The 18915-nt window shown below is 35.4% G+C and overlaps 3 protein-coding genes across 10 annotated transcripts; 1 reads left to right on the top strand and 2 right to left on the bottom strand.

Moving 5' to 3' along the window:
- Nucleotides 1–200: 200 nt before the first annotated feature.
- On the top strand, nucleotides 201–12617 carry LOC148623319 (uncharacterized). Of its 8 annotated transcripts, none has more exons than XM_088565105.1 (3): nucleotides 201–287; nucleotides 8616–8688; nucleotides 8936–12617. In XM_088565105.1, the coding sequence occupies exon 3, from the start codon at nucleotides 11421–11423 to the stop codon at nucleotides 12603–12605; it is 1185 nt and encodes a 394-aa protein (XP_088421231.1). In that variant the 5' UTR covers nucleotides 201–287; nucleotides 8616–8688; nucleotides 8936–11420; the 3' UTR covers nucleotides 12606–12617. The 8 variants fall into 8 exon arrangements, with proteins under 8 accessions (XP_088421231.1, XP_088421232.1, XP_088421226.1 ...); XM_088565102.1 differs by having other exon boundaries at nucleotides 202–1437; XM_088565103.1 differs by having other exon boundaries at nucleotides 202–1437; nucleotides 8930–12617.
- On the bottom strand, nucleotides 1826–4636 carry LOC148623321 (uncharacterized). Its single transcript, XM_088571269.1, has one exon. The coding sequence runs from the start codon at nucleotides 4634–4636 to the stop codon at nucleotides 1826–1828; it is 2811 nt and encodes a 936-aa protein (XP_088427395.1).
- Nucleotides 7062–7739, bottom strand: LOC148623320 (uncharacterized). The gene has a single exon (XM_088565109.1). It carries the CDS (start codon nucleotides 7737–7739, stop codon nucleotides 7062–7064), a length of 678 nt encoding a protein of 225 aa, XP_088421235.1.
- Nucleotides 12618–18915: the final 6298 nt, after the last annotated feature.

The following is an 18915-nucleotide window of genomic DNA, read 5'->3' as shown; positions in this document are numbered from 1 at the left end:
CTGCACGCAAAGATAAATCCACATAATGTAAATATATGTTGACATAATGGAATTTATATAATTCTACATAAATTCGGTTATTCAAGGGAAATACTTCATCCGTCCGTAGTTGTGCTTCAGGTTATTTGTCATGCATATGGTAAGAAGATTGCCTATGTATTGTGACGTCAATTCGACGTGAGCGTTCTTTCAGCGTTCAACTTGGGACAGAGAAAAGACGGGAAAATTGTTAGAGAAGTTTTAATGAAAAGAACGAAAATCTTTGCAGTAGACTTGATGTTAAATTGGTTTGTATGAGGGTATAGGTAATATTCTGCCGCAGTGCAGATAGCATAACCAACATCGTCTCATAGAACATCTTTATTCAACAATGATAGCGGTAAAAAGCTACAAAAGAAAAAGGAACACATTCTAAGTTCACTATTCTAACTAAAATGAAAAGAAAAATACAATAAACACAAAAACGAGAAAAAACATATGATTAAACATCAGATCTATCAAGTAGATATCCCTCAAATATAGCATAGAGACACGTGTTTCGATAAATATTCGACAAATAACGTGGAAAAAATTACCAAGGTGACATTTTTGGCTTTCCGTACAGTTTTTAAACGAAAAAAGCGAGGAGAGGTGTAAAACCAAAAATTTCAAAATAAATCTCGGTTAAAGGGTAATTAAGGTTGCAAAAATCATATAATTAGGTTTGGGTAAGTGAAATATGGAATAATAACGCAAAAATAATTCATAATCAAAAACCATAAATAGCACCACAAGGCGCTCCACACATTTTACATAAACACATCTCTTAAATTGACCTTCTGGGGCGTAAATAAAAAAATAGGCTTATAACAATGCTTAATACATAAATATTGTAACTATACTCGGCGTCACATAAATAACATACTGTTAAAAATTGAATAAAAATATTTTCTACGACTTTATTGACACCAACCGTCGTTTAAATTGTCTTAAATGACTTGCTCATTCGTTTAGCCAAACAGCTTCTCAAAAACAAGTCGCTTATTAGCTTAAATCATGCGTAACAAATCCTTACGGGAAAATCCCATACTAATATCCGCCATGTTGGTTTTTACGGGACGATTTGTTTACAAACGAAGTTCGTAAGTTCCCGTCGAAGTCCGGTGACAATCGTCTGCTTGATCAACTTCTCGGTATTGTACGTTGTTCGCGTAAAATAAATCCGAGATATCCGAAATAACGCCGAAGTGCATTCTGGGTTCTTCGGTTTTTGGACAAACCATTTAAACGTAAACAACATCTCCTAGCAACCCGATCACTGTAAACATGACCGACTTTTTACAATGTAAATATTGGCACCTAGAATTAAAATCTGACCGGAATTTAACCATTCAATGTTTAGGGAGAAGCCGTTTGGCTAAACGAATGAGCAAGTCATTTAAGACAATTTAAACGACGGTAGGTGTCAATAAAGTCGTAGAAAATATTTTTATTCAAATTTTAACAGTATGTTATTTATGTGACGCCGAGTATAATAATAAAATTTAACTTACATCGTGAGTTATCATAGATTTAAACGAATTGTCGATTGTTTATGCTCATGTGGTTTGTTAACATGAGGAAACTTATTATCGGGGAATGAAACATCTATAATAGAAATCTAACAGGCCTCAAATAATTATCGCTAAAAATAGAAAATGTTTAGAATTGAAAAATAAATTGTTACCCGGTAACGCAACACTCCCCGTCTGACATTAAACCATTAATGTCACAAATGAACCAAAATAATTACAAAATAACTCTTATTGAATGTTACAATTCTCTGACAATTGTCCGTGTCACACGATTAATCTACCAACAAAACCATTTCACTAATTGGTCTTGTGTAAGTCACATTTTTGCCGTCCCTGTGAATGCAGACACTAGCTTTTCTCACTTTACTATCATCGCTCTCGATGGCTTCAACAATGATTTCAACAGGCCATTCACCTCTATAAAGAGTCTTGTCTTGTAATAGAACTACGTCACCAGATTTCAAGTTTTCATTGTCATTGTGCCACTTCCGTCGCTTCTGCAGAGAATATAAATAGTCCGACCTCCATTGCTTCCAAAAGATATCTGACAGCATCTTGACGTGTTTCCATTCGGCTCTATAAATGTCTTTCATGTTCAAAGAGTCCACTAAGACAGGTAAGTAATCTTGTTTTCCGGTAAAAAGCATCGATGGACTTAGAATTGAAGGCATGTCAGGATCCGATGATATATCAGCAATGGGTCTAGAGTTAATGATTGCTACAACTTCTGCCATGAAGGTAAGAAGAGATTCATTTGTCAATGTTTTGCTCGAAGATGTTAAGATAACTGAGTCTAATATTCTCCTTGTCACACCAATTATTCTTTCCCACACTCCTCCCATGTGTGAGGATTGGGGAGGATTAAATTTCCAAACGGATCCGTTTTCACAAAGATAGTTCTTGACGGCTTTATTCTCCACATGAATAGCTTCTATGTCTAGATTGTCAGTTGCACCTATGAAATTTGATCCACGGTCAGAACGAAAAACTCTAATTGACTGAAATCTTCGGAGAGCGTTTATGAACGATGAACCGCTCATTGACTCGATAAGCTCAATATGTACTGCCCGGGTTGTCATGCACGTAAAAAGAATAGCCCATCGCTTACTATTCGATGATCCTTGTCTAGTCTTGCGGGTCAATACGTTCCAGGGTCCGAAGGTGTCCAGACCGACATACATGAAAGGTGGACCCGGTGTAAGTCTGTCCTCTGGTAAATCAGACATTTTCTGTTCTTGGAATTTTCCTCTAAGCTTTCGACATACTACACATTTCTGAATGAATGAAGATATCAATCTCTTTGAACCGATAATCCAGAAACCAGCTCTCCTCAAGGCACACTCCGAAAAATGTCTACCCTGATGTTTCACAGCATTGTGGTAGTGATCTATGAGTAATTTTGCGACATGTGAATTTTTAGGAATTATGATCGGGTTGATTTCTCCTGTCGGAAGACATCCTGTAGCTTTACTTAATCGTCTACCGACACGAAGTGTTCCTGATAAGTCAAGAAATGGTGAAAGCGCACTGATCGATGATCTCGATGAAACATTTTGTCCTTGTGTAAGTAAGTCTATCTCCTGTGCAAATACCGATTTCTGAACTTCCTTTATGACATATTGTTCAGCTTCTTTAATTGCATCAACTGATATGTAATGTTCGCAAACATGCCATCCTTCACATGACTGACTGTCTGATCGATAGTTCCTAGGGATGTGTTTCAACAGCGCTATTCCTTTGAGAAGCTTTTTCCAACTTGAAATGTTCTCGAAACGATCGACGATTGATCCAGAAGTATCAAGACTAGTTACGTTTACGTTGCATTCCGGCCTCACTTCCTTATCCAGATTCGGAGTTACAAGCGGAAAATAAGGTAAGAGTCCACTATTACTACCACACATTTTCAAAAATGGTGTACCATTTAGCCAAGTGTTATAATCTTCGCTTTCCAGATTAGATAAATATCTAGTTCCACTATCGGCTGGATTCTGATGCGTTGGTACGAAATTCCACTGTGACGAGTCTGACATTCTGAGTATACGATCAACTCGATTTGACACGCAAGTATGAAAACGTCTCGTCTTGTTCCCGATATAATCTAATACGACTTTGCTGTCACAGAAATACTTGATTGCTCCAAGAGGAATATCCAAGTTGTCAGATACAATACTAGCAATTTCCGTAGCCATGACTGCACCACAAAGTTCAAGTCGGGGTATCGTATTCCCGCTTGCTGGGCTAAGCTTCGATTTACCCATGGGAAATCCTATATGAAGCTGTCCTTCGTCGTCGACACCTCGTAAATACGTAGAAGCAGAAATAGCCTTCTCAGAGGCATCGGAAAATACTAAGACTTCAAGATTGTTCATCTCACTGAAGGAGCAAGGAAAATACATGCGTGGAATACGAAAGTCTTTCAATGTCACAATTGAATTTCTCCATGCAATCCACTTATCTTGAAAGTCCGATGATAAAGGCTCATCCCAGTCAGTTCCAGGTGGCGATGCTTCTCGTAACAAAATTTTACCACTTATCGTAATCGGTGACAAAAATCCAATCGGATCGAAAATACTGTTCAAGGATGAGAGAATGCCTCTGCGAGTGAAAGGTTTGTCGTCTTCCAATGGACTAAACATGAAACTGTCGGTATTCAAGTCCCATTCTAATCTCAAACTATGATGAATCGGAAAAATATCTTCACCTAGATTCAGGTCTTTTATCTCTTTTCCCAAATCTTCGACCGCAAATGCTTTCATAACATCGGCACTATTTGACGTAATTTTGTGCAGTCTGATGTTTCCGTCCGTTCTTAGTACTTGTTGCGCTCGTTTAATTAGATTTACGACTTTATTACTATCCGGCATCGAAATTAACCCATCATCCACATAGAAGTCTCTACCGATGAACGACTTGACGTCCGATCCATACAACCGATCACAATTCTCAACTGTGCGTCTTAGTCCATATGTAGCCACAGCGGGAGAGGGAGAGTTTCCAAACACATGAACACACATGCGAAATTCAATAAGAGGGTTGTCGGGATTGTTGTCTCTATACCAGAAGAAACGCAAAAAATCTATCATTCTCATTCACGAAAAACTGATAAAACATTTGTTCAATGTCGACTGTTGCAGCTATCTTATCTTTCCTAAAACGTAGAAGAATGCCTAAGAGACTATTTGTTAAATCCGGACCGGTCATCATAACGCTATTTAGAGACACACCTTTGAAAGTTGCCGATGAGTCAAATACGCCTCTTATTTGATGTGGTTTGTTGGGATGGTAGACTCCAAAAAGGGGGTAAATACCAGCATTCTTTATCATCACTATCCAAAAAGGGGGATAAATACCAGCATTCTTTATCATCACTACTAGGTGGAGCTACTTCAGCTGTTTTGTTGTCGATAATTTTACGCATAAATTCAACAAAATGAGCACGTTTCGTCTGGTCGTTTTTGAGCGAAATGCCTAATGTGTGAGCTCGTCTCGATGCCAATTCCCTGTTATTAGGTAGACGTTGACGGTTCGATTTGAACGGCAATGGAGCTGACCAGTGGTCACTAGAGTCTTTTACAAATTCCTTGTCCATGATTGAGAGAAACTCCCGATCTCCTATTGACATTCCTACCTTTTCATCGTCCTTAGTTTTACGGAATACGTCACCATCAGAAAACCAAGGTTCACTTTGTTGTCTTGTATCAACTTCCTTCTTGACACGTTCTTTCACGAATAGAGTGTTCGCACAAGGTTCGAATATCGTTCCTCTACCGTTGGTAATCACATGAGTTCTATTTACGTTTATAGTCTTGGGTTTGTGAACTTGTCCTAAGCAAATGTCACCCACAATCACCCATCCTAACAGTAGTTTCTGACCAAATGGAGTTCCTTTAGGACCTGTAATCTGTTTCGAAACGTGATGTGCTTCTGGAACATCGCGTCCGATCAACAGTTGTATCTGAGCTTCGCTGTTTAGTATTGGTATGTATTCACACATTTCCTTCAGATGCGAAAAGGATGCCGCAACATCTGGTGTAGCGATTTCTAAACGTTCGTTAGGAATATTAGCACATTCTATAATTGAAGGTAAATTCAAACTATTGTCACCAGTAATAGGTTCGACGACGAGGTTACCAGCACATCTTCCTGACATTACTGTTCGACCAGCGCATGTCGACATTGTATATTGAAGCTTATCAGTGTCAATACCAAGTTGATCGAAAAGTTCTGGTTTAGCAGGAGTTTTATTGCTCTGATCATCTAAGATCGCATAGACGTCCATCACTTTTTCCGGAAAATTCCTCGGAGTCAGACGAACCAGTACGGTTTTACCACACGACTTGCCACTGAAATCACTTAAAGACGTACGCTTAGATGAAATATTTTCGAACGAAGTTTGAGGAAATGAGCGCTCCCCGCCATCAGGAATTTCGACTTTCTCGGGACGATGCATTACCGTTACATGATTTTTACTGTTCAAATTCTCCGTTTTCCTTCTCTCCGACATTCACCTTAGTTCTACGATTGAATACCGTAGTTGCACTATGATCATTTCGACGTTTGTTTCTTGGAATACACATTGTCTGTATTATGAAAGTTAAATGCTGGATCGTTTTTGATTGTACAAATTTCTCTGATGAAATTCACGAAGAACGAGAACGGCGGAAATGGAACACGATAGTCAGTTTTGTATCTAGATGCTCGAGATGTCCATTTCTCCTGGATATTGTAAGGCAACTTTTCAACAATCGGATTAACCCCTGACGATGAATCGAAATAAGGCAGTAAATTAGCATATTCAGGATTTGCTTTTGAAGATTCTATCTGAACGAGAATGTCCAAAAGTTCGTAATAACGTGATGTGTCCTTGCTTCCAATTTTAGCGAATTTCTGAAGTTTTCCTTTAATAAGTGATTCAATCATCTCTGGTCTCCCGAACCTTTCGTCGAGCCTCTCCAAGATACGAACAAGTCCAATCGATGGATTATTTACGTTTGACGATCTTATACTTTGTGAGAACCTTGACGAATCTGGACCGAGCCATTTCACTAATAAGTCGATTTCCTCGAAAGCAGTCACTGATAATTCTTCTGCTATACTCTTGAAACTAGCTTTCCATGCTGAGGAATTTTCAGGACGATCATCAAATTGTTGGAATCTAGAGAGTAGTAAATCTTTCTTTAGTAGAAATTTTGTAAAGTCCGTCACAATAGCAGGATCGTTATTTGATTGACAAGGTTGTGAAAATGTTCTGAAATTGTTAAAATCACCGGCTTTAATTGGCGGACATGGTCTATTCACACCGTTAGGATTTAAGTTTCCTGGAGTTGACTGAAGTCCAACATTTAACTTTGAAGCTGCTGTGTCGTGAGTATGTATACTTTCAGCTTGAGCGTTATTCCGGTGATATTGTTCATTCACATATTGTTTCGTTAAGTCGTCTTAAATGCAACTTAATGGCACGAAAGGTTCCGCGTTAACATTAAATATCGGCTCCTGAATTTCACCACTTCAATTTTCACCTTCAGCTTCCTCCAGTACTTTAATTTCTGCAATCGATATTGCCGCTTCACTTTGTGCTTTGAGTAGACTTAAATCAGCATCAACCTCTGCTCTTCTCTTTTCACTGATTGCTTTTGACTGAGTTTCAAGTTCGTTTAATCTCGCCTTCTGTTTCATTAATTCTACCTCATATTGTGCAAATTGTACCTTTGTCTTTTGTATTTCAGCTGTTGCGCGTTTCTTAACTAACGCTGAACTACCGACAGATCCTTCCCTGCTACTAACACTCGCACACCGTGACATCGTCTCGGCTACCTGTAGCTTCTCTGATTTTATTCGCAAGAGTGTCTGTTGTATAATGCCTGAGCATTTATTAAATTCCGCGCTAAACATTAACAAGATACCACCACTTTCGTCGGTGTTTTTCCTTGACAAGAATTCTATATATTCTTTAGAAATTACTTTATATTTCTCCCCACTTTGAAGTATCGATTTCTCCAACGTACGTAAACTTTTGAGGTCCTTGGCAGACTCATCAAGTCCTTCAAGTATTGTTTCGAATCTTTCCCATGCTTTATAGATTTTACGTTTAAATTCATCGACTTGTGATTGAAATAATTGTTTCCCCGGTTCAGTCATTGTCATTGCTCGAACAGTATCTTCTGGTTTCACGTCTGTTGCATCCATGATCCACTTATCTTCATTTACATCTGAATCTGTACGATCTTTTTACTATTCTGCCGCAGTGCAGATAGTATAACCAACATCGTCTCATAGAACATCTTTATTCAACAATGATAGCGGTAAAAGCTACAAAAGAAAAAGGAACACATTCTAAGTTCACTATTCTAACTAAAATGAAAAGAAAAATACAATAAACACAAAAACGAGAAAAACATATGATTAAACATCAGATCTATTCAAGTAGATATCCCTCAAATATAGCATAGAGACACGTGTTTCGACAAATATTCGACAATAAATAACGTAGAAAAAATTACCAAGGTGACACTTTTGGCTTTCCGTACATTTTTTAAACGAAAAAAGCGAGGAGAGGTGTAAAACCAAAAATTTCAAAATAAATCTCGGTTAAAGGGTAATTAAGGTTGCGAAAATCATATAATTAGATTTGGGTAAGTGAAATATGGAATAATAACGCAAAAAATATAATTCATAATCAAAAACCATAAATAGTACCACAAGGCGCTCCACACATTTTACATAAACACATCTCTTAAATTGACCTTCTGGGGCGTATCCTATATAAAAAATAGGCTTATAACAATGCTTACTACATAAATATTGTAACTAATAATAAAATTTAACTTACATCGTGAGCTATCATAGATTTAAACGAATTGTCGATTGTTTATGCTCATGTGGTTTGTTAACATGAGGAAACTTATTATCGGGGAATGAAACATCTATAATAGAAATCTAACAGGCCTCAAATAATTATCGCTAAAAATAGAAAATGTTTAGAATTGAAAAATAAATTGTTACCCGGTAACGCAACAGGTAAAGTAATTCATTGGGTATTGATAATTTCGATTTGATATTCAGCATTCTACAGGCAAAGTAAAGCAAAGTATTGTGAGCTTGGAAACCGCATGGTCTCCACGTGGTTGAAACGGAGGTATGATATAAATGTTTTAATTATCTGAAATTCAAAAGCACAGACACACACATACAAACAAACACACACGATGGTTCACTAAAAAAATAATAACCTACAATTAGACGGTCAGAGCTTCATGTTTCATTCAGCAGTATGAATATTACAATTTTTTTTTGTTACATGGTGTAAAACTTTTATGTGTAGAATGATAAAATTATCATAAATATAATTGTACATTATTATTATTATTATCATTGAGTTTCAGCCAGTATGTTGAGAAGAAGTACTAGGAAAAGAACCGTTTCAGTCAGGACGGGCGTCAGCAGGACCCCGGTGACATCACAGGGAACGTCTGTGGCCAGGACATGCTTTAGGGTTTCACGGCCAGCTCAGATTTCAGAACCTAGAACTCTGAATTTGTCTACAACTACCTCAACAGTGACATTTTCGCCACATTTAGGCCAATTACAAAGTAACACTTACAGTTCAACTGAAAACAATATAGTCCGCATCCCTGACATGTCACTTTCTGGGCAATTTGAACAAAGTACGACTTCAGGAGGTTTGGCAACAGGAACATCAAGTACTACCGGAATAGAGTACAATACAACCCAGGCTGTCGGGATACAGTACACGGCACCTCAGGCTATGCTGGATCAATATGGCAACTTCGCTGCGTGTGATAAGTTATAGTTCCAGTTCATCATTAGTTTTATTGATAAAGTACATTTTATGGATCGCTATATCCCAGGATTATATATATCTATCTTTATCTAGTTAGCATCTGTAGGTTGCCATAGCGATAAGGTAACCAAAAAATGAGTTAATTATCTATCTAGACATTTATTTCAATATTATTATATAGTTATCTGTATATGTGCTAGTTAAAGTTGAACAAATATATTATCTGTGTATATTATCTACTTTGGTTTCAATAATGATAATAATAAAGCTGTGGCCAATATTGCCAATCAATCTTAAGTTTTACCAGCCATCTTGAATAATGGAATTTATGTAATTCTACATAAATTCGGTTATTCAAGGGGAATACTTCATCCGTCCGTAGTTGTGCTTCAGGTTATTTGTCATGCATATGGTAATAGGATTGCCTATAGAATTGTGACGTCAATTCGACGTGAGCGTTCTTTCAGCGTTCAACTTTTAGAGAAGTTTTAATGAAACCCACCACACCCTCTCATATATTTCATTTGTATTGTGTTAGATACTGCTTTGGGTTTGCTCTTTATTTTCAGGTAAAATGGAGGTACCAGTGTAAGATGCAGTAGTTCCTTAATAGTAGAGAGTGATGGCTCCAAATACATTCACGTCGACAGTGTAACGATGGAATTTCATGATAAAAACTTTGAAGTTTTAAAACCGTTGCAGACTCATTATTTTTTTTTAGAATCATAATATGGAAACTTTGCTGCGTGTGATAAGTTATAGTTACAGTTCATCTTTAGTTTTATTGATAAAGTTCATTTTATGGATCGCTGTATCCCAGGATTATATATATCTATCTTTATCTAGTTAGCATCTGTAGGTTGCCATAGCGATAAGGTAACCAAAAAATGAGTTAATTATCTATCTAGACATTTATTTCAATATTATAATATAGTTATCTGTATATGTGCTAGTTAAAGTTGAACAAATATATTATCTGTGTATATTATCTACTTTGGTTTCAATAATGATAATAATAAAGCTTTGGCCAATATTGCCAATCAATCTTAAGTTTTACCAGCCATCTTGAATAATGGAATTTATGTAATTCTACATAAATTCGGTTATTCAAGGGGAATACTTCATCCGTCCGTAGTTGTGCTTCAGGTTATTTGTCATGCATATGGTAATAGGATTGCCTATAGAATTGTGACGTCAATTCGACGTGAGCGTTCTTTCAGCGTTCAACTTGGGACAGAAAAGACGGAAAAATTGTTAGAGAAGTTTTAATGAAACCCACCACACCCTCTCATATATTTCATTTGTATTGTGTTAGATACTGCTTTGGGTTTGCTCTTTATTTTCAGGTAAAATGGAGGTACCAGTGTAAGATGCAGTAGTTCCTTAATAGTAGAGAGTGATGGCTCCAAATACATTCACGTCGACAGTGTAACGATGGAATTTCATGATAAAAACTTTGAAGTTTTAAAACCGTTACAGACTCATTATTATTATTTTTTTTAGAATCATAATATGGAAACTTTGCTGCGTGTGATAAGTTATAGTTACAGTTCATCTTTAGTTTTATTGATAAAGTTCATTTTATGGATCGCTGTATCCCAGGATCCATCAGTAAAGTTCATAGATCGCTGTATCCCAGGATTATATATATCTATCTTTATCTAGTTAGCATCTGTAGGTTGCCATAGCGATGAGGTAACCAAAAAATGAATTAATTATCTATCTAGAGTTGACATTTATTTCAATATTATAATATAGTTATCTGTATATGTGTTAGTTAACGTTGAACAAATCTATTATCTGTGTGTATTATCTACTTTGGTTTCAATAATGATAATAAAGCTGTGGCCAATACTGCCAATCAATCTTAAGTTTTACCAGCCATCTTGAATAACGTAATCATAAAACGACAGAACGTAAAGGAGGAAAAAAATGGCGGATGAGTGAGTTGACAGAAGTATACACTGTACATAAAAAGACTATTCTTGTGTGTTTTATGAAGAGTTATAAGTGCTTAGAGTGATATTGATGTATTTTAAACATTTGAACATCAACTGAACATTTAAATGAGTACGAAAACTAACCAGAAGCGAAAGAAAAACGATCTTAGCCACTCAGGGGAGACACCACCATTCAAGTCAAATATGGCGGCCTCCATACAACAACAACAACAACAAAATGAGACCTCAAATGTTATAGCCCAAGCTCATGAGACCTTATATAAAGCTCCTAATTTGAACATAACAGGATCCCCTGTCCAGCCACAGCAACTTGTGTTTCAATCTACACCAGTCCAACCACATATTCAACATAGTACACCTGTACCAAATCAAAACATTATACAACCACCACAGTATAATTATACTCAACAGCCAGCGCCACCTCCTCCTCTAAACACTGTGAACAAAGAATACATCCCTCAAATGACATCACTGAATCCAAACAAAACATACTCTGTATGTGCACCACCAACTTTAGATAATATGCAATCTGTAAACATTGTTAAAGATATTCATATAATCTCACAAAAGATGCAACATCTTGAATCTATCCTACATGAAAAATTACAGAAGCTTGATGTTCTAGACTCAATCTCCAGGAGATTTGACGCACTGGAAGAAAATATCATCAACATGAGAGGTGAGATTGACAATATAAAGCAGGCTCAGAAAAATCAAAGTGAAATTACTACAAGACAGGAAAAGCATCATCATGAAATAGAAGACAGAACTCAAGAGCTGGAACGACAAAACCAATATCTTGAGGCTGAAAACTATAACTTGAGAGAAGACTTTTTGAAACTTCAAAGTCACTCTATGAAGTATAACCTGATATTTGGTGGAATTAGACAAACCAATGAAGATGAAAATACTGAGGTGGTAATTCGTGAGTTTCTAGAAAGACAACTTCATATTGAAAACGTGGAAGGCATACAATTCCAAAATGTTCATAGATTGGGTCAGCGAAACGATGACAAACCAAGGAACATCATAGCTAGATTTACAAAATATAGTGATCATGAACGAGTTTTAAGAGCTGTACCAAGGGCCCTTAAAGGAAAAAGAGGCTACACCGTAAATCAGCAGTACCCAAAAGAAATTGCAAATAGACGCAGAGCGTTATTACCAGAACTCAAACAACTTAAAAGGCAAGGCATAAACGCTAAAATGGTGTATGACAAAATCTTGATAAATGGCAAACCATATGAAAGCGCAACCCCTGAGGGACCCCACGTCGACTTGAGTAAATAGGACAGTCACTCGGACACAATCAATACCAACGAAACATCTGTAAACAATAACACTGGACATTTAAATCCCAATGAATTAAACTGTTACGATAAAAAACTAAATGTTACATATCTTAATGTATGTGGATTAAAATCGAAATTGTTAAATCCTGACTTTTCAGAACTCATACTAAAATATGATGTACTTAATTTTGTTGAAACAAAACTAGACGAACTTGATACTATAGATTTACCAAACGATTATCTTTTTTATTGTAAAAATCGGAAAGGGTGTAAACGTAAATCTGGGGGTATTATTATTATTTACAAAAAGTGTTTATCTAACCTTATTAAGTTTATTGATTCAGAATCAGATGTTGTTCAATGGGTAGAATTAAATCTAAACCTGGAGAGTAAAGTTTATCTTGGTTGTGTTTATATACCTCCAGAAAATTCGGTCTATTCGTCTGAAAATTCTTTTATTGAACTAGAAAATGACATCATTAATTTTTTACAAAAATCGAAGTATGTGTCACTAGTTGGCGACTTTAATGCAAGAACCGCCCGACTTCCAGATTATGTTACACCTGATGAAAATTTATTAGAAGAAATACTCCATATTGTAGATGATGATTTAACTGAAAACATGTATACTCACAAAATTTTAGAAAATATAGGTATTCCTCTTGAAAGATTTAACAAGGATGAAGGTAGAATTAATCCATATGGACACAAATTATTAGATCTTTGTAAACGGTGTTCTTTATTTATAGTTAATGGTAGATTACATGCTGATAAACTTTGTGGTAAAACAACTAGCAAAAACATTAGCACTGTTGATTATCTAATTATGTTTCCATTGTTAATCCAATATATTATAGAGTTTGAAATATGTGATTTTAATCCCATGTTCTCTGACATACACAATAGAATACACTTTACTATCTTGTCCAAAAATGACAAGCATGATAATCGTGCTAAAGTTAGTGAAGGGGAAAAAATTATTAAATGGAATCAGGTGAAGAGTCAAGAGTTTGTGAATAATCTTAATTCAGATGAAAATGATTGCATTAGAGAATTAGATGAAAAGGTCAACTCCGTTTGTATAGAAACCATTACCAAAGGTGTTATAGATGATTTGTTTTTAGATCTTCAAAATATTTTTGTTGATAATGCAAAAAATACATTTGGGACACACACTCCTAAAAAGAGATTAAATGATCATAATAAGTCAAAACCATGGTTTAATAAAACTTGTGCTGAAAAACGCAAAGAATTTAATAAACTCAGAGATAAATATAAACATGATAAATCAGATCAAGTCAAAAATGAATTAAATCTAAAAGCAAAAGAGTTTCGAAATGCTATGAACAAAAGTTTTGAACTTTTTCAAGAGCAGAATGCAACAAAACTTAGACAAACCTCTAAATCTGATCCCAAAGAAATGTGGAAAATACTTAATAATATGAACTTTTCAAATAAGACAGATGCTAATATTGATATTGATAAATTATATGAATACTTTAAGAAATTAAATGATACCAGTGAAGATGTTGTTGATGAAGATGATTCGGACGCTTTCCTTGATAACATATGCGACAATGATCTTTATGATGTAATTATTAATGGGGTGATAACTGAAGATGAAGTAAATGAAGCAATTAAAGGGTTAAAGAATGGAAAAGCTTCAGGTATCGACGAATTTGTAAATGAATATTTTAAATGTTCCTCGCCGCATCTCGTCTCTATTTTTTGTAAACTTTTTAATATTGTGTTTGATTCTGGTATTGTGCCAGATACCTGGTTAAATGGAATTATTCGTCCGATATACAAGAATAAAGGTGATCCAAATGATCCAGATAATTACCGAGCTATTACACTAATTAGCTGCTTAGGTAAATTATTTACATCAATTATCAACAGTAGATTAAACTTTCTTTCTAGTGAGTTTGATATTATTTCTAAATGTCAATCCGGCTTCAGGAAGGGTTACTCAACCACAGATAATATTTTCATTATGCATGCCCTGATTTCATTATATTTGACTTGTGGTAAAAAATTATATTGCACATTTGTCGATTTTCGCAAAGCTTTCGACACTGTATGGCGAGTTGGTCTTTGGAAAAAGTTACAAAATTATGGTATCAAGGGAAAGTGTTTCCGAATAATCTATAACATGTATGATAATATTAAATCTTGTGTGTCATTTAACAACCAGATTTCTGATTTTTTTCTGTGTCTGAATGGTGTTAGATAAGGTGAAAACCTTTCACCTTTTCTTTTTTTCAATATTTCTAAATGACTTAGAAAAGTACTTTGAAGATCTTAATGTTCTACCATTAACAGTCATTAAAGAGAAAATTGAAAACACACTTCACCATTTAATTAAAATTTTTGTATTGTTATATGCTGATGATACAGTTATTTTTTCTGAATCTGAAGAAGGAATGCAGAAAGCACTTGATATTTTTCAAGAATTTTGTACTTTAGGTTACAGACCACCAATTCAACCAATGAGCATTTGGAACGTACGCAAAAATAGTCCTACGCAGAAATTACCCCTGTTCCTCATAGTGCTGTGAAAAAAGTTCTCATCTTATTTAAAACATTTAAACAGTTTCTGAAAGGAAAAACATTTCTGTACATTTTATAGGTGCATTTTGCTTCTTGTGATGTGAAGCCTAATCTCCATAATGATTTTTAAATATACCCCTGTCTTGTGAAAACACTGGGATTTCCCATGCTATTTATAGACCCTTCACTTCCGGTGACCAGTACTGCACTGCAAGTCTGCTAACCCCACATGCCATTCTGAGGATTGTGAGCTGACATATGTAGAATCATGCTGATATATAGTCTTCTGCAGGTTAAAGTTAAGGTAAAGTCCAGAGAAGCCATTGAATATTGTGAAATTAGCATAGAAGCCTATGGAAAGTGGAATTAGTGGTTTTTAGCCTAAATGGAAGCTTTCGGTAAATGTATCAAAAACTAAAGTTATTATTTTTAGCAAACGTAAATCCAGAAATAATCCTGTATTTAAACTAAATGGTATAGAGTTAGATATTGTTGATTCGCTGACATACCTTGGTATTGTTTTTAAATTTAACGGCAATTTTAGCGATGCAAGAAAAAAACTTGTCGAGCAATCACAAAAATCTTTGTTTTCTATATTCAAAAAAATTAGAAACCATAGTATACCTATAGATGTGCAACTTAAGCTATTTGACTCCTTGGTTGAACCTATTTTACTCTATGGATCTGAGGTCTGGGGTTACGAGAATCTTGAGATAATTGAAAGAGTGCACCTACAGTTTTGTAAAAGGATACTCAATCTCAGACCTTCGACCCCAAACTTCATGGTGTATGGAGAACTTGGACGTCACCCATTACATGTTCGAGCAAATATGAGAATGGTCTCGTTCTGGTGTAGACTTTTAAAGAATGAGACAAAACTTAGTAGCATTCTTTACAAGTTGATGCTAGCTTTAAACATTAACGAAGGCATGAACTTTAGATGGATTGCCCACATCAGATCCTTATTTGACAATACTGGTCTTGGATACATATTTGCAAATCAACTACACATTGAATGGAATACTCTAAAGCCTGTTTTGTATAACCGCTTTAGGGATCAGTTTATTCAGAGTTGGTTTTCGAATATAGTGAATTCATCTAAAGGGGATTTTTATGAAACTTTTAAAACAGATTTTGGCATCGAGAATTACCTCTTACGGCTGCCGGAGTCAAAAAGAAAATATATTACGAAATTAAGAACATGTAATCTAAAACTACCAATCGAAACGGGTAGATGGAATAAGACCCCTCGACATGAGAGGATATGTCCTCTGTGTAGGAATGGTATAGGAGATGAGTACCACTATCTATTTATCTGTGATAATGAATCTATTGTTCAGCTTAGGCAAACATACATACCAAGGTACTATTATATGAATCCCAGTGTTTATAAGATGAAAGGAATGTTAACTTTTTGTCATGTAAAATTGTTATCTTATATTGCAACTCTTGTAAGCAAACTTAACAAATATTTTCTATGATTATTGTATTACTTTCTGTCAACTTATTCTTCCTGTCATTGTGTATTTATATATTTATTATTGACCTCATGTTACCTTAATTGTGTCTGAGTGTATCAATAAAATCTATCAATCAATCTAAAGACAAAAGGACATAATGTAAAGATGTTCCTACATAACGTAATTACAAAATGACCACATGTAATTATAAAACCACAGCAAGTAATATAAAGTTGACAACACGTAAACAAATGTGTATCTCATCAGACAGTTTAGGCGTTCCATAAACATGTATACTATATGTTAATTATAGGCAATGGCTCCCCGTCCCTAAGTTCCGGTTTTATCAAGTTTATTAACAGCGGCCAGAACGTACAGGTAAATTGATTGATTAATTGATTGTTGGGGTTTAACGCCCGAGCAGCAATATTTCAGCTATATTCAGGCGATACACGTAAATTGAAGTAATTACAGTAATTACACTTAATTGAATACATCACATAAAAATCAACAATGAAACATTTAGTTCAGATTTTTTTCACTTAAAATAGCTAAAAATACTAGTTAAATGACAAGAAGGTTATAAAATGTAAACATTAAATTTAAAAGTGTTCGTCGTCTTTTTAAATGATTACATTCTAACATTAATACAGTTTTAAAGGCTATCACATTCATAAACTTTTTTTTAATGTGCACACTCAATACATGATCTCTGGACAGACTTACGGCCAGCACACTTAAGGTATTATCATGTCAGACAACCGTCTCACAAGACGTGGTTTTTTGTGTGATGGCCATGGATAGTAAAACGCAAAAAATCATTAAAATGGCATTTTAGTCGATTTTTTTGCAATTTTGTGGATCAAATTCGTGAACTCAAGCCCCTGTGGTGCATGTAAGTCCGAGTTGCATGTTAAACACTTAAATTCTGACACTTCTTTTTTTTTCATTAGAATTGTTTTATTTAGACTTAGTAGTAATAGTACTTCATGACCCTATGCAAGTTAACATTTTCGTCCAGAGTTTTATAGTTAATTTGTAATTTCTCTGCAAGTGTTTAATGTCACGTGTCAGATACATCAAATAAACATCTCAATGATAAACGATTCGTTGTAAAGCTTACTTCGTGTACTGTTAATTTATACTTTTTGGAAATGTAATTTTTTCCTACCCCACGTATTTGACACAATATACATGTAGCTTTAAATGCAAACACTCCAGCGTTGGACAAAATTGATAGACTTGCGGATATGTTGCTTCTGGAACAGGGTTATGTTGCTACAAGATTGAAGTCATCACTACAGAAATTTTATGGTCGTCATCATGAACTCGTGGATCGTTATGATATATCCATCAGCACCATGAAAACTGATTTATTCAACGGGTCATAGTTTACCTTTCGTCGTTTGTCTACCCCGGACTTCACTTTTTATGAGCAACTCGGCGGGTGTTTCTAGAAAAGCAGAGGACGCTTACCCTACCGGTGCACCTGGTCCATGCTCCCAGTTTTTAGTGGAGTCCGAGTTGCTCATTTACTTTTGTTACTTTGTATGTATGATTTTAGTTACTTTATGTTCTTTGTTGTGTGTGTCTGTTTTCCATGTCTGGTCTTTGTCCCTGGATTACATTCTTTTGATTACCGCTATAACCTTGGTTCCCTTGATTACTCTTTGATAAAATTAATGTGTGGCAAAATTTTCTACCGAAAATGTACTTGCATGTATATGGAAAAAACAATGAATACTCTAAAGTGATATCATAGACCTGTGAAATTATAGGTCACTGGTTATATGCACAATTTTCTATCAGTATTTGCCACATCTGGCTGTTTCTTTTTTTAGTTTTGGTCATCCATCAAATTTTGCTGTCCTGATACCTTCAAAAACTGCTGTTTGAAATAACTGACGCCAGAACCGATTACAAGTCATGACATTTATGATGTGAGCATTGAATATCACACAATTTTAACTTTTTAGAGCAGACATATCGATTTCCAGCAATTTGAACGTAGAACACGAGTGAATTTCGCACTGGGGGAGGAATGTAACTTTTGTTTAAGGGGTGCAGCTGGAGCTGGAAACCCCCTCCCTCATTCATATATTTGTCTGCAAGAAATGCATACCCATTCATATATTCTACTATAGGAAAGGGAAACGTTTATGACCCAATCATATATTTCAACTCTAGAAAAAAAAGACCCACCCAAGCGGCACGTCTGTATATACTGGTATAAAGTGACATCGTATTTTCAACGTTTTTTTTCTCATTTTCTGTCGAAAAATTAATCATTAAATTGAA

The sequence above is a fragment of the Perna viridis genome, chromosome 2, assembly GCF_037379345.1.
Source record: "Perna viridis isolate PV_CMFRI_1.1 ecotype Kerala chromosome 2, ASM3737934v1, whole genome shotgun sequence".
In the NCBI taxonomy this organism is placed as follows: Eukaryota; Metazoa; Mollusca; class Bivalvia; order Mytilida; family Mytilidae; genus Perna; species Perna viridis.
This window is presented reverse-complemented; position numbering and strand designations above follow the sequence as displayed.

Bases quoted from the DNA above. Each gene is read 5' to 3' on its own strand.
- LOC148623321 (XM_088571269.1), bottom strand. From the start codon at position 4,636: ATGATAGATTTTTTGCGTTTCTTCTGGTATAGAGACAACAATCCCGAC.
- LOC148623320 (XM_088565109.1), bottom strand. From the start codon at position 7,739: ATGGATGCAACAGACGTGAAACCAGAAGATACTGTTCGAGCAATGACA.
- LOC148623319 (XM_088565106.1), top strand. From the start codon at position 11,421: ATGAGTACGAAAACTAACCAGAAGCGAAAGAAAAACGATCTTAGCCAC.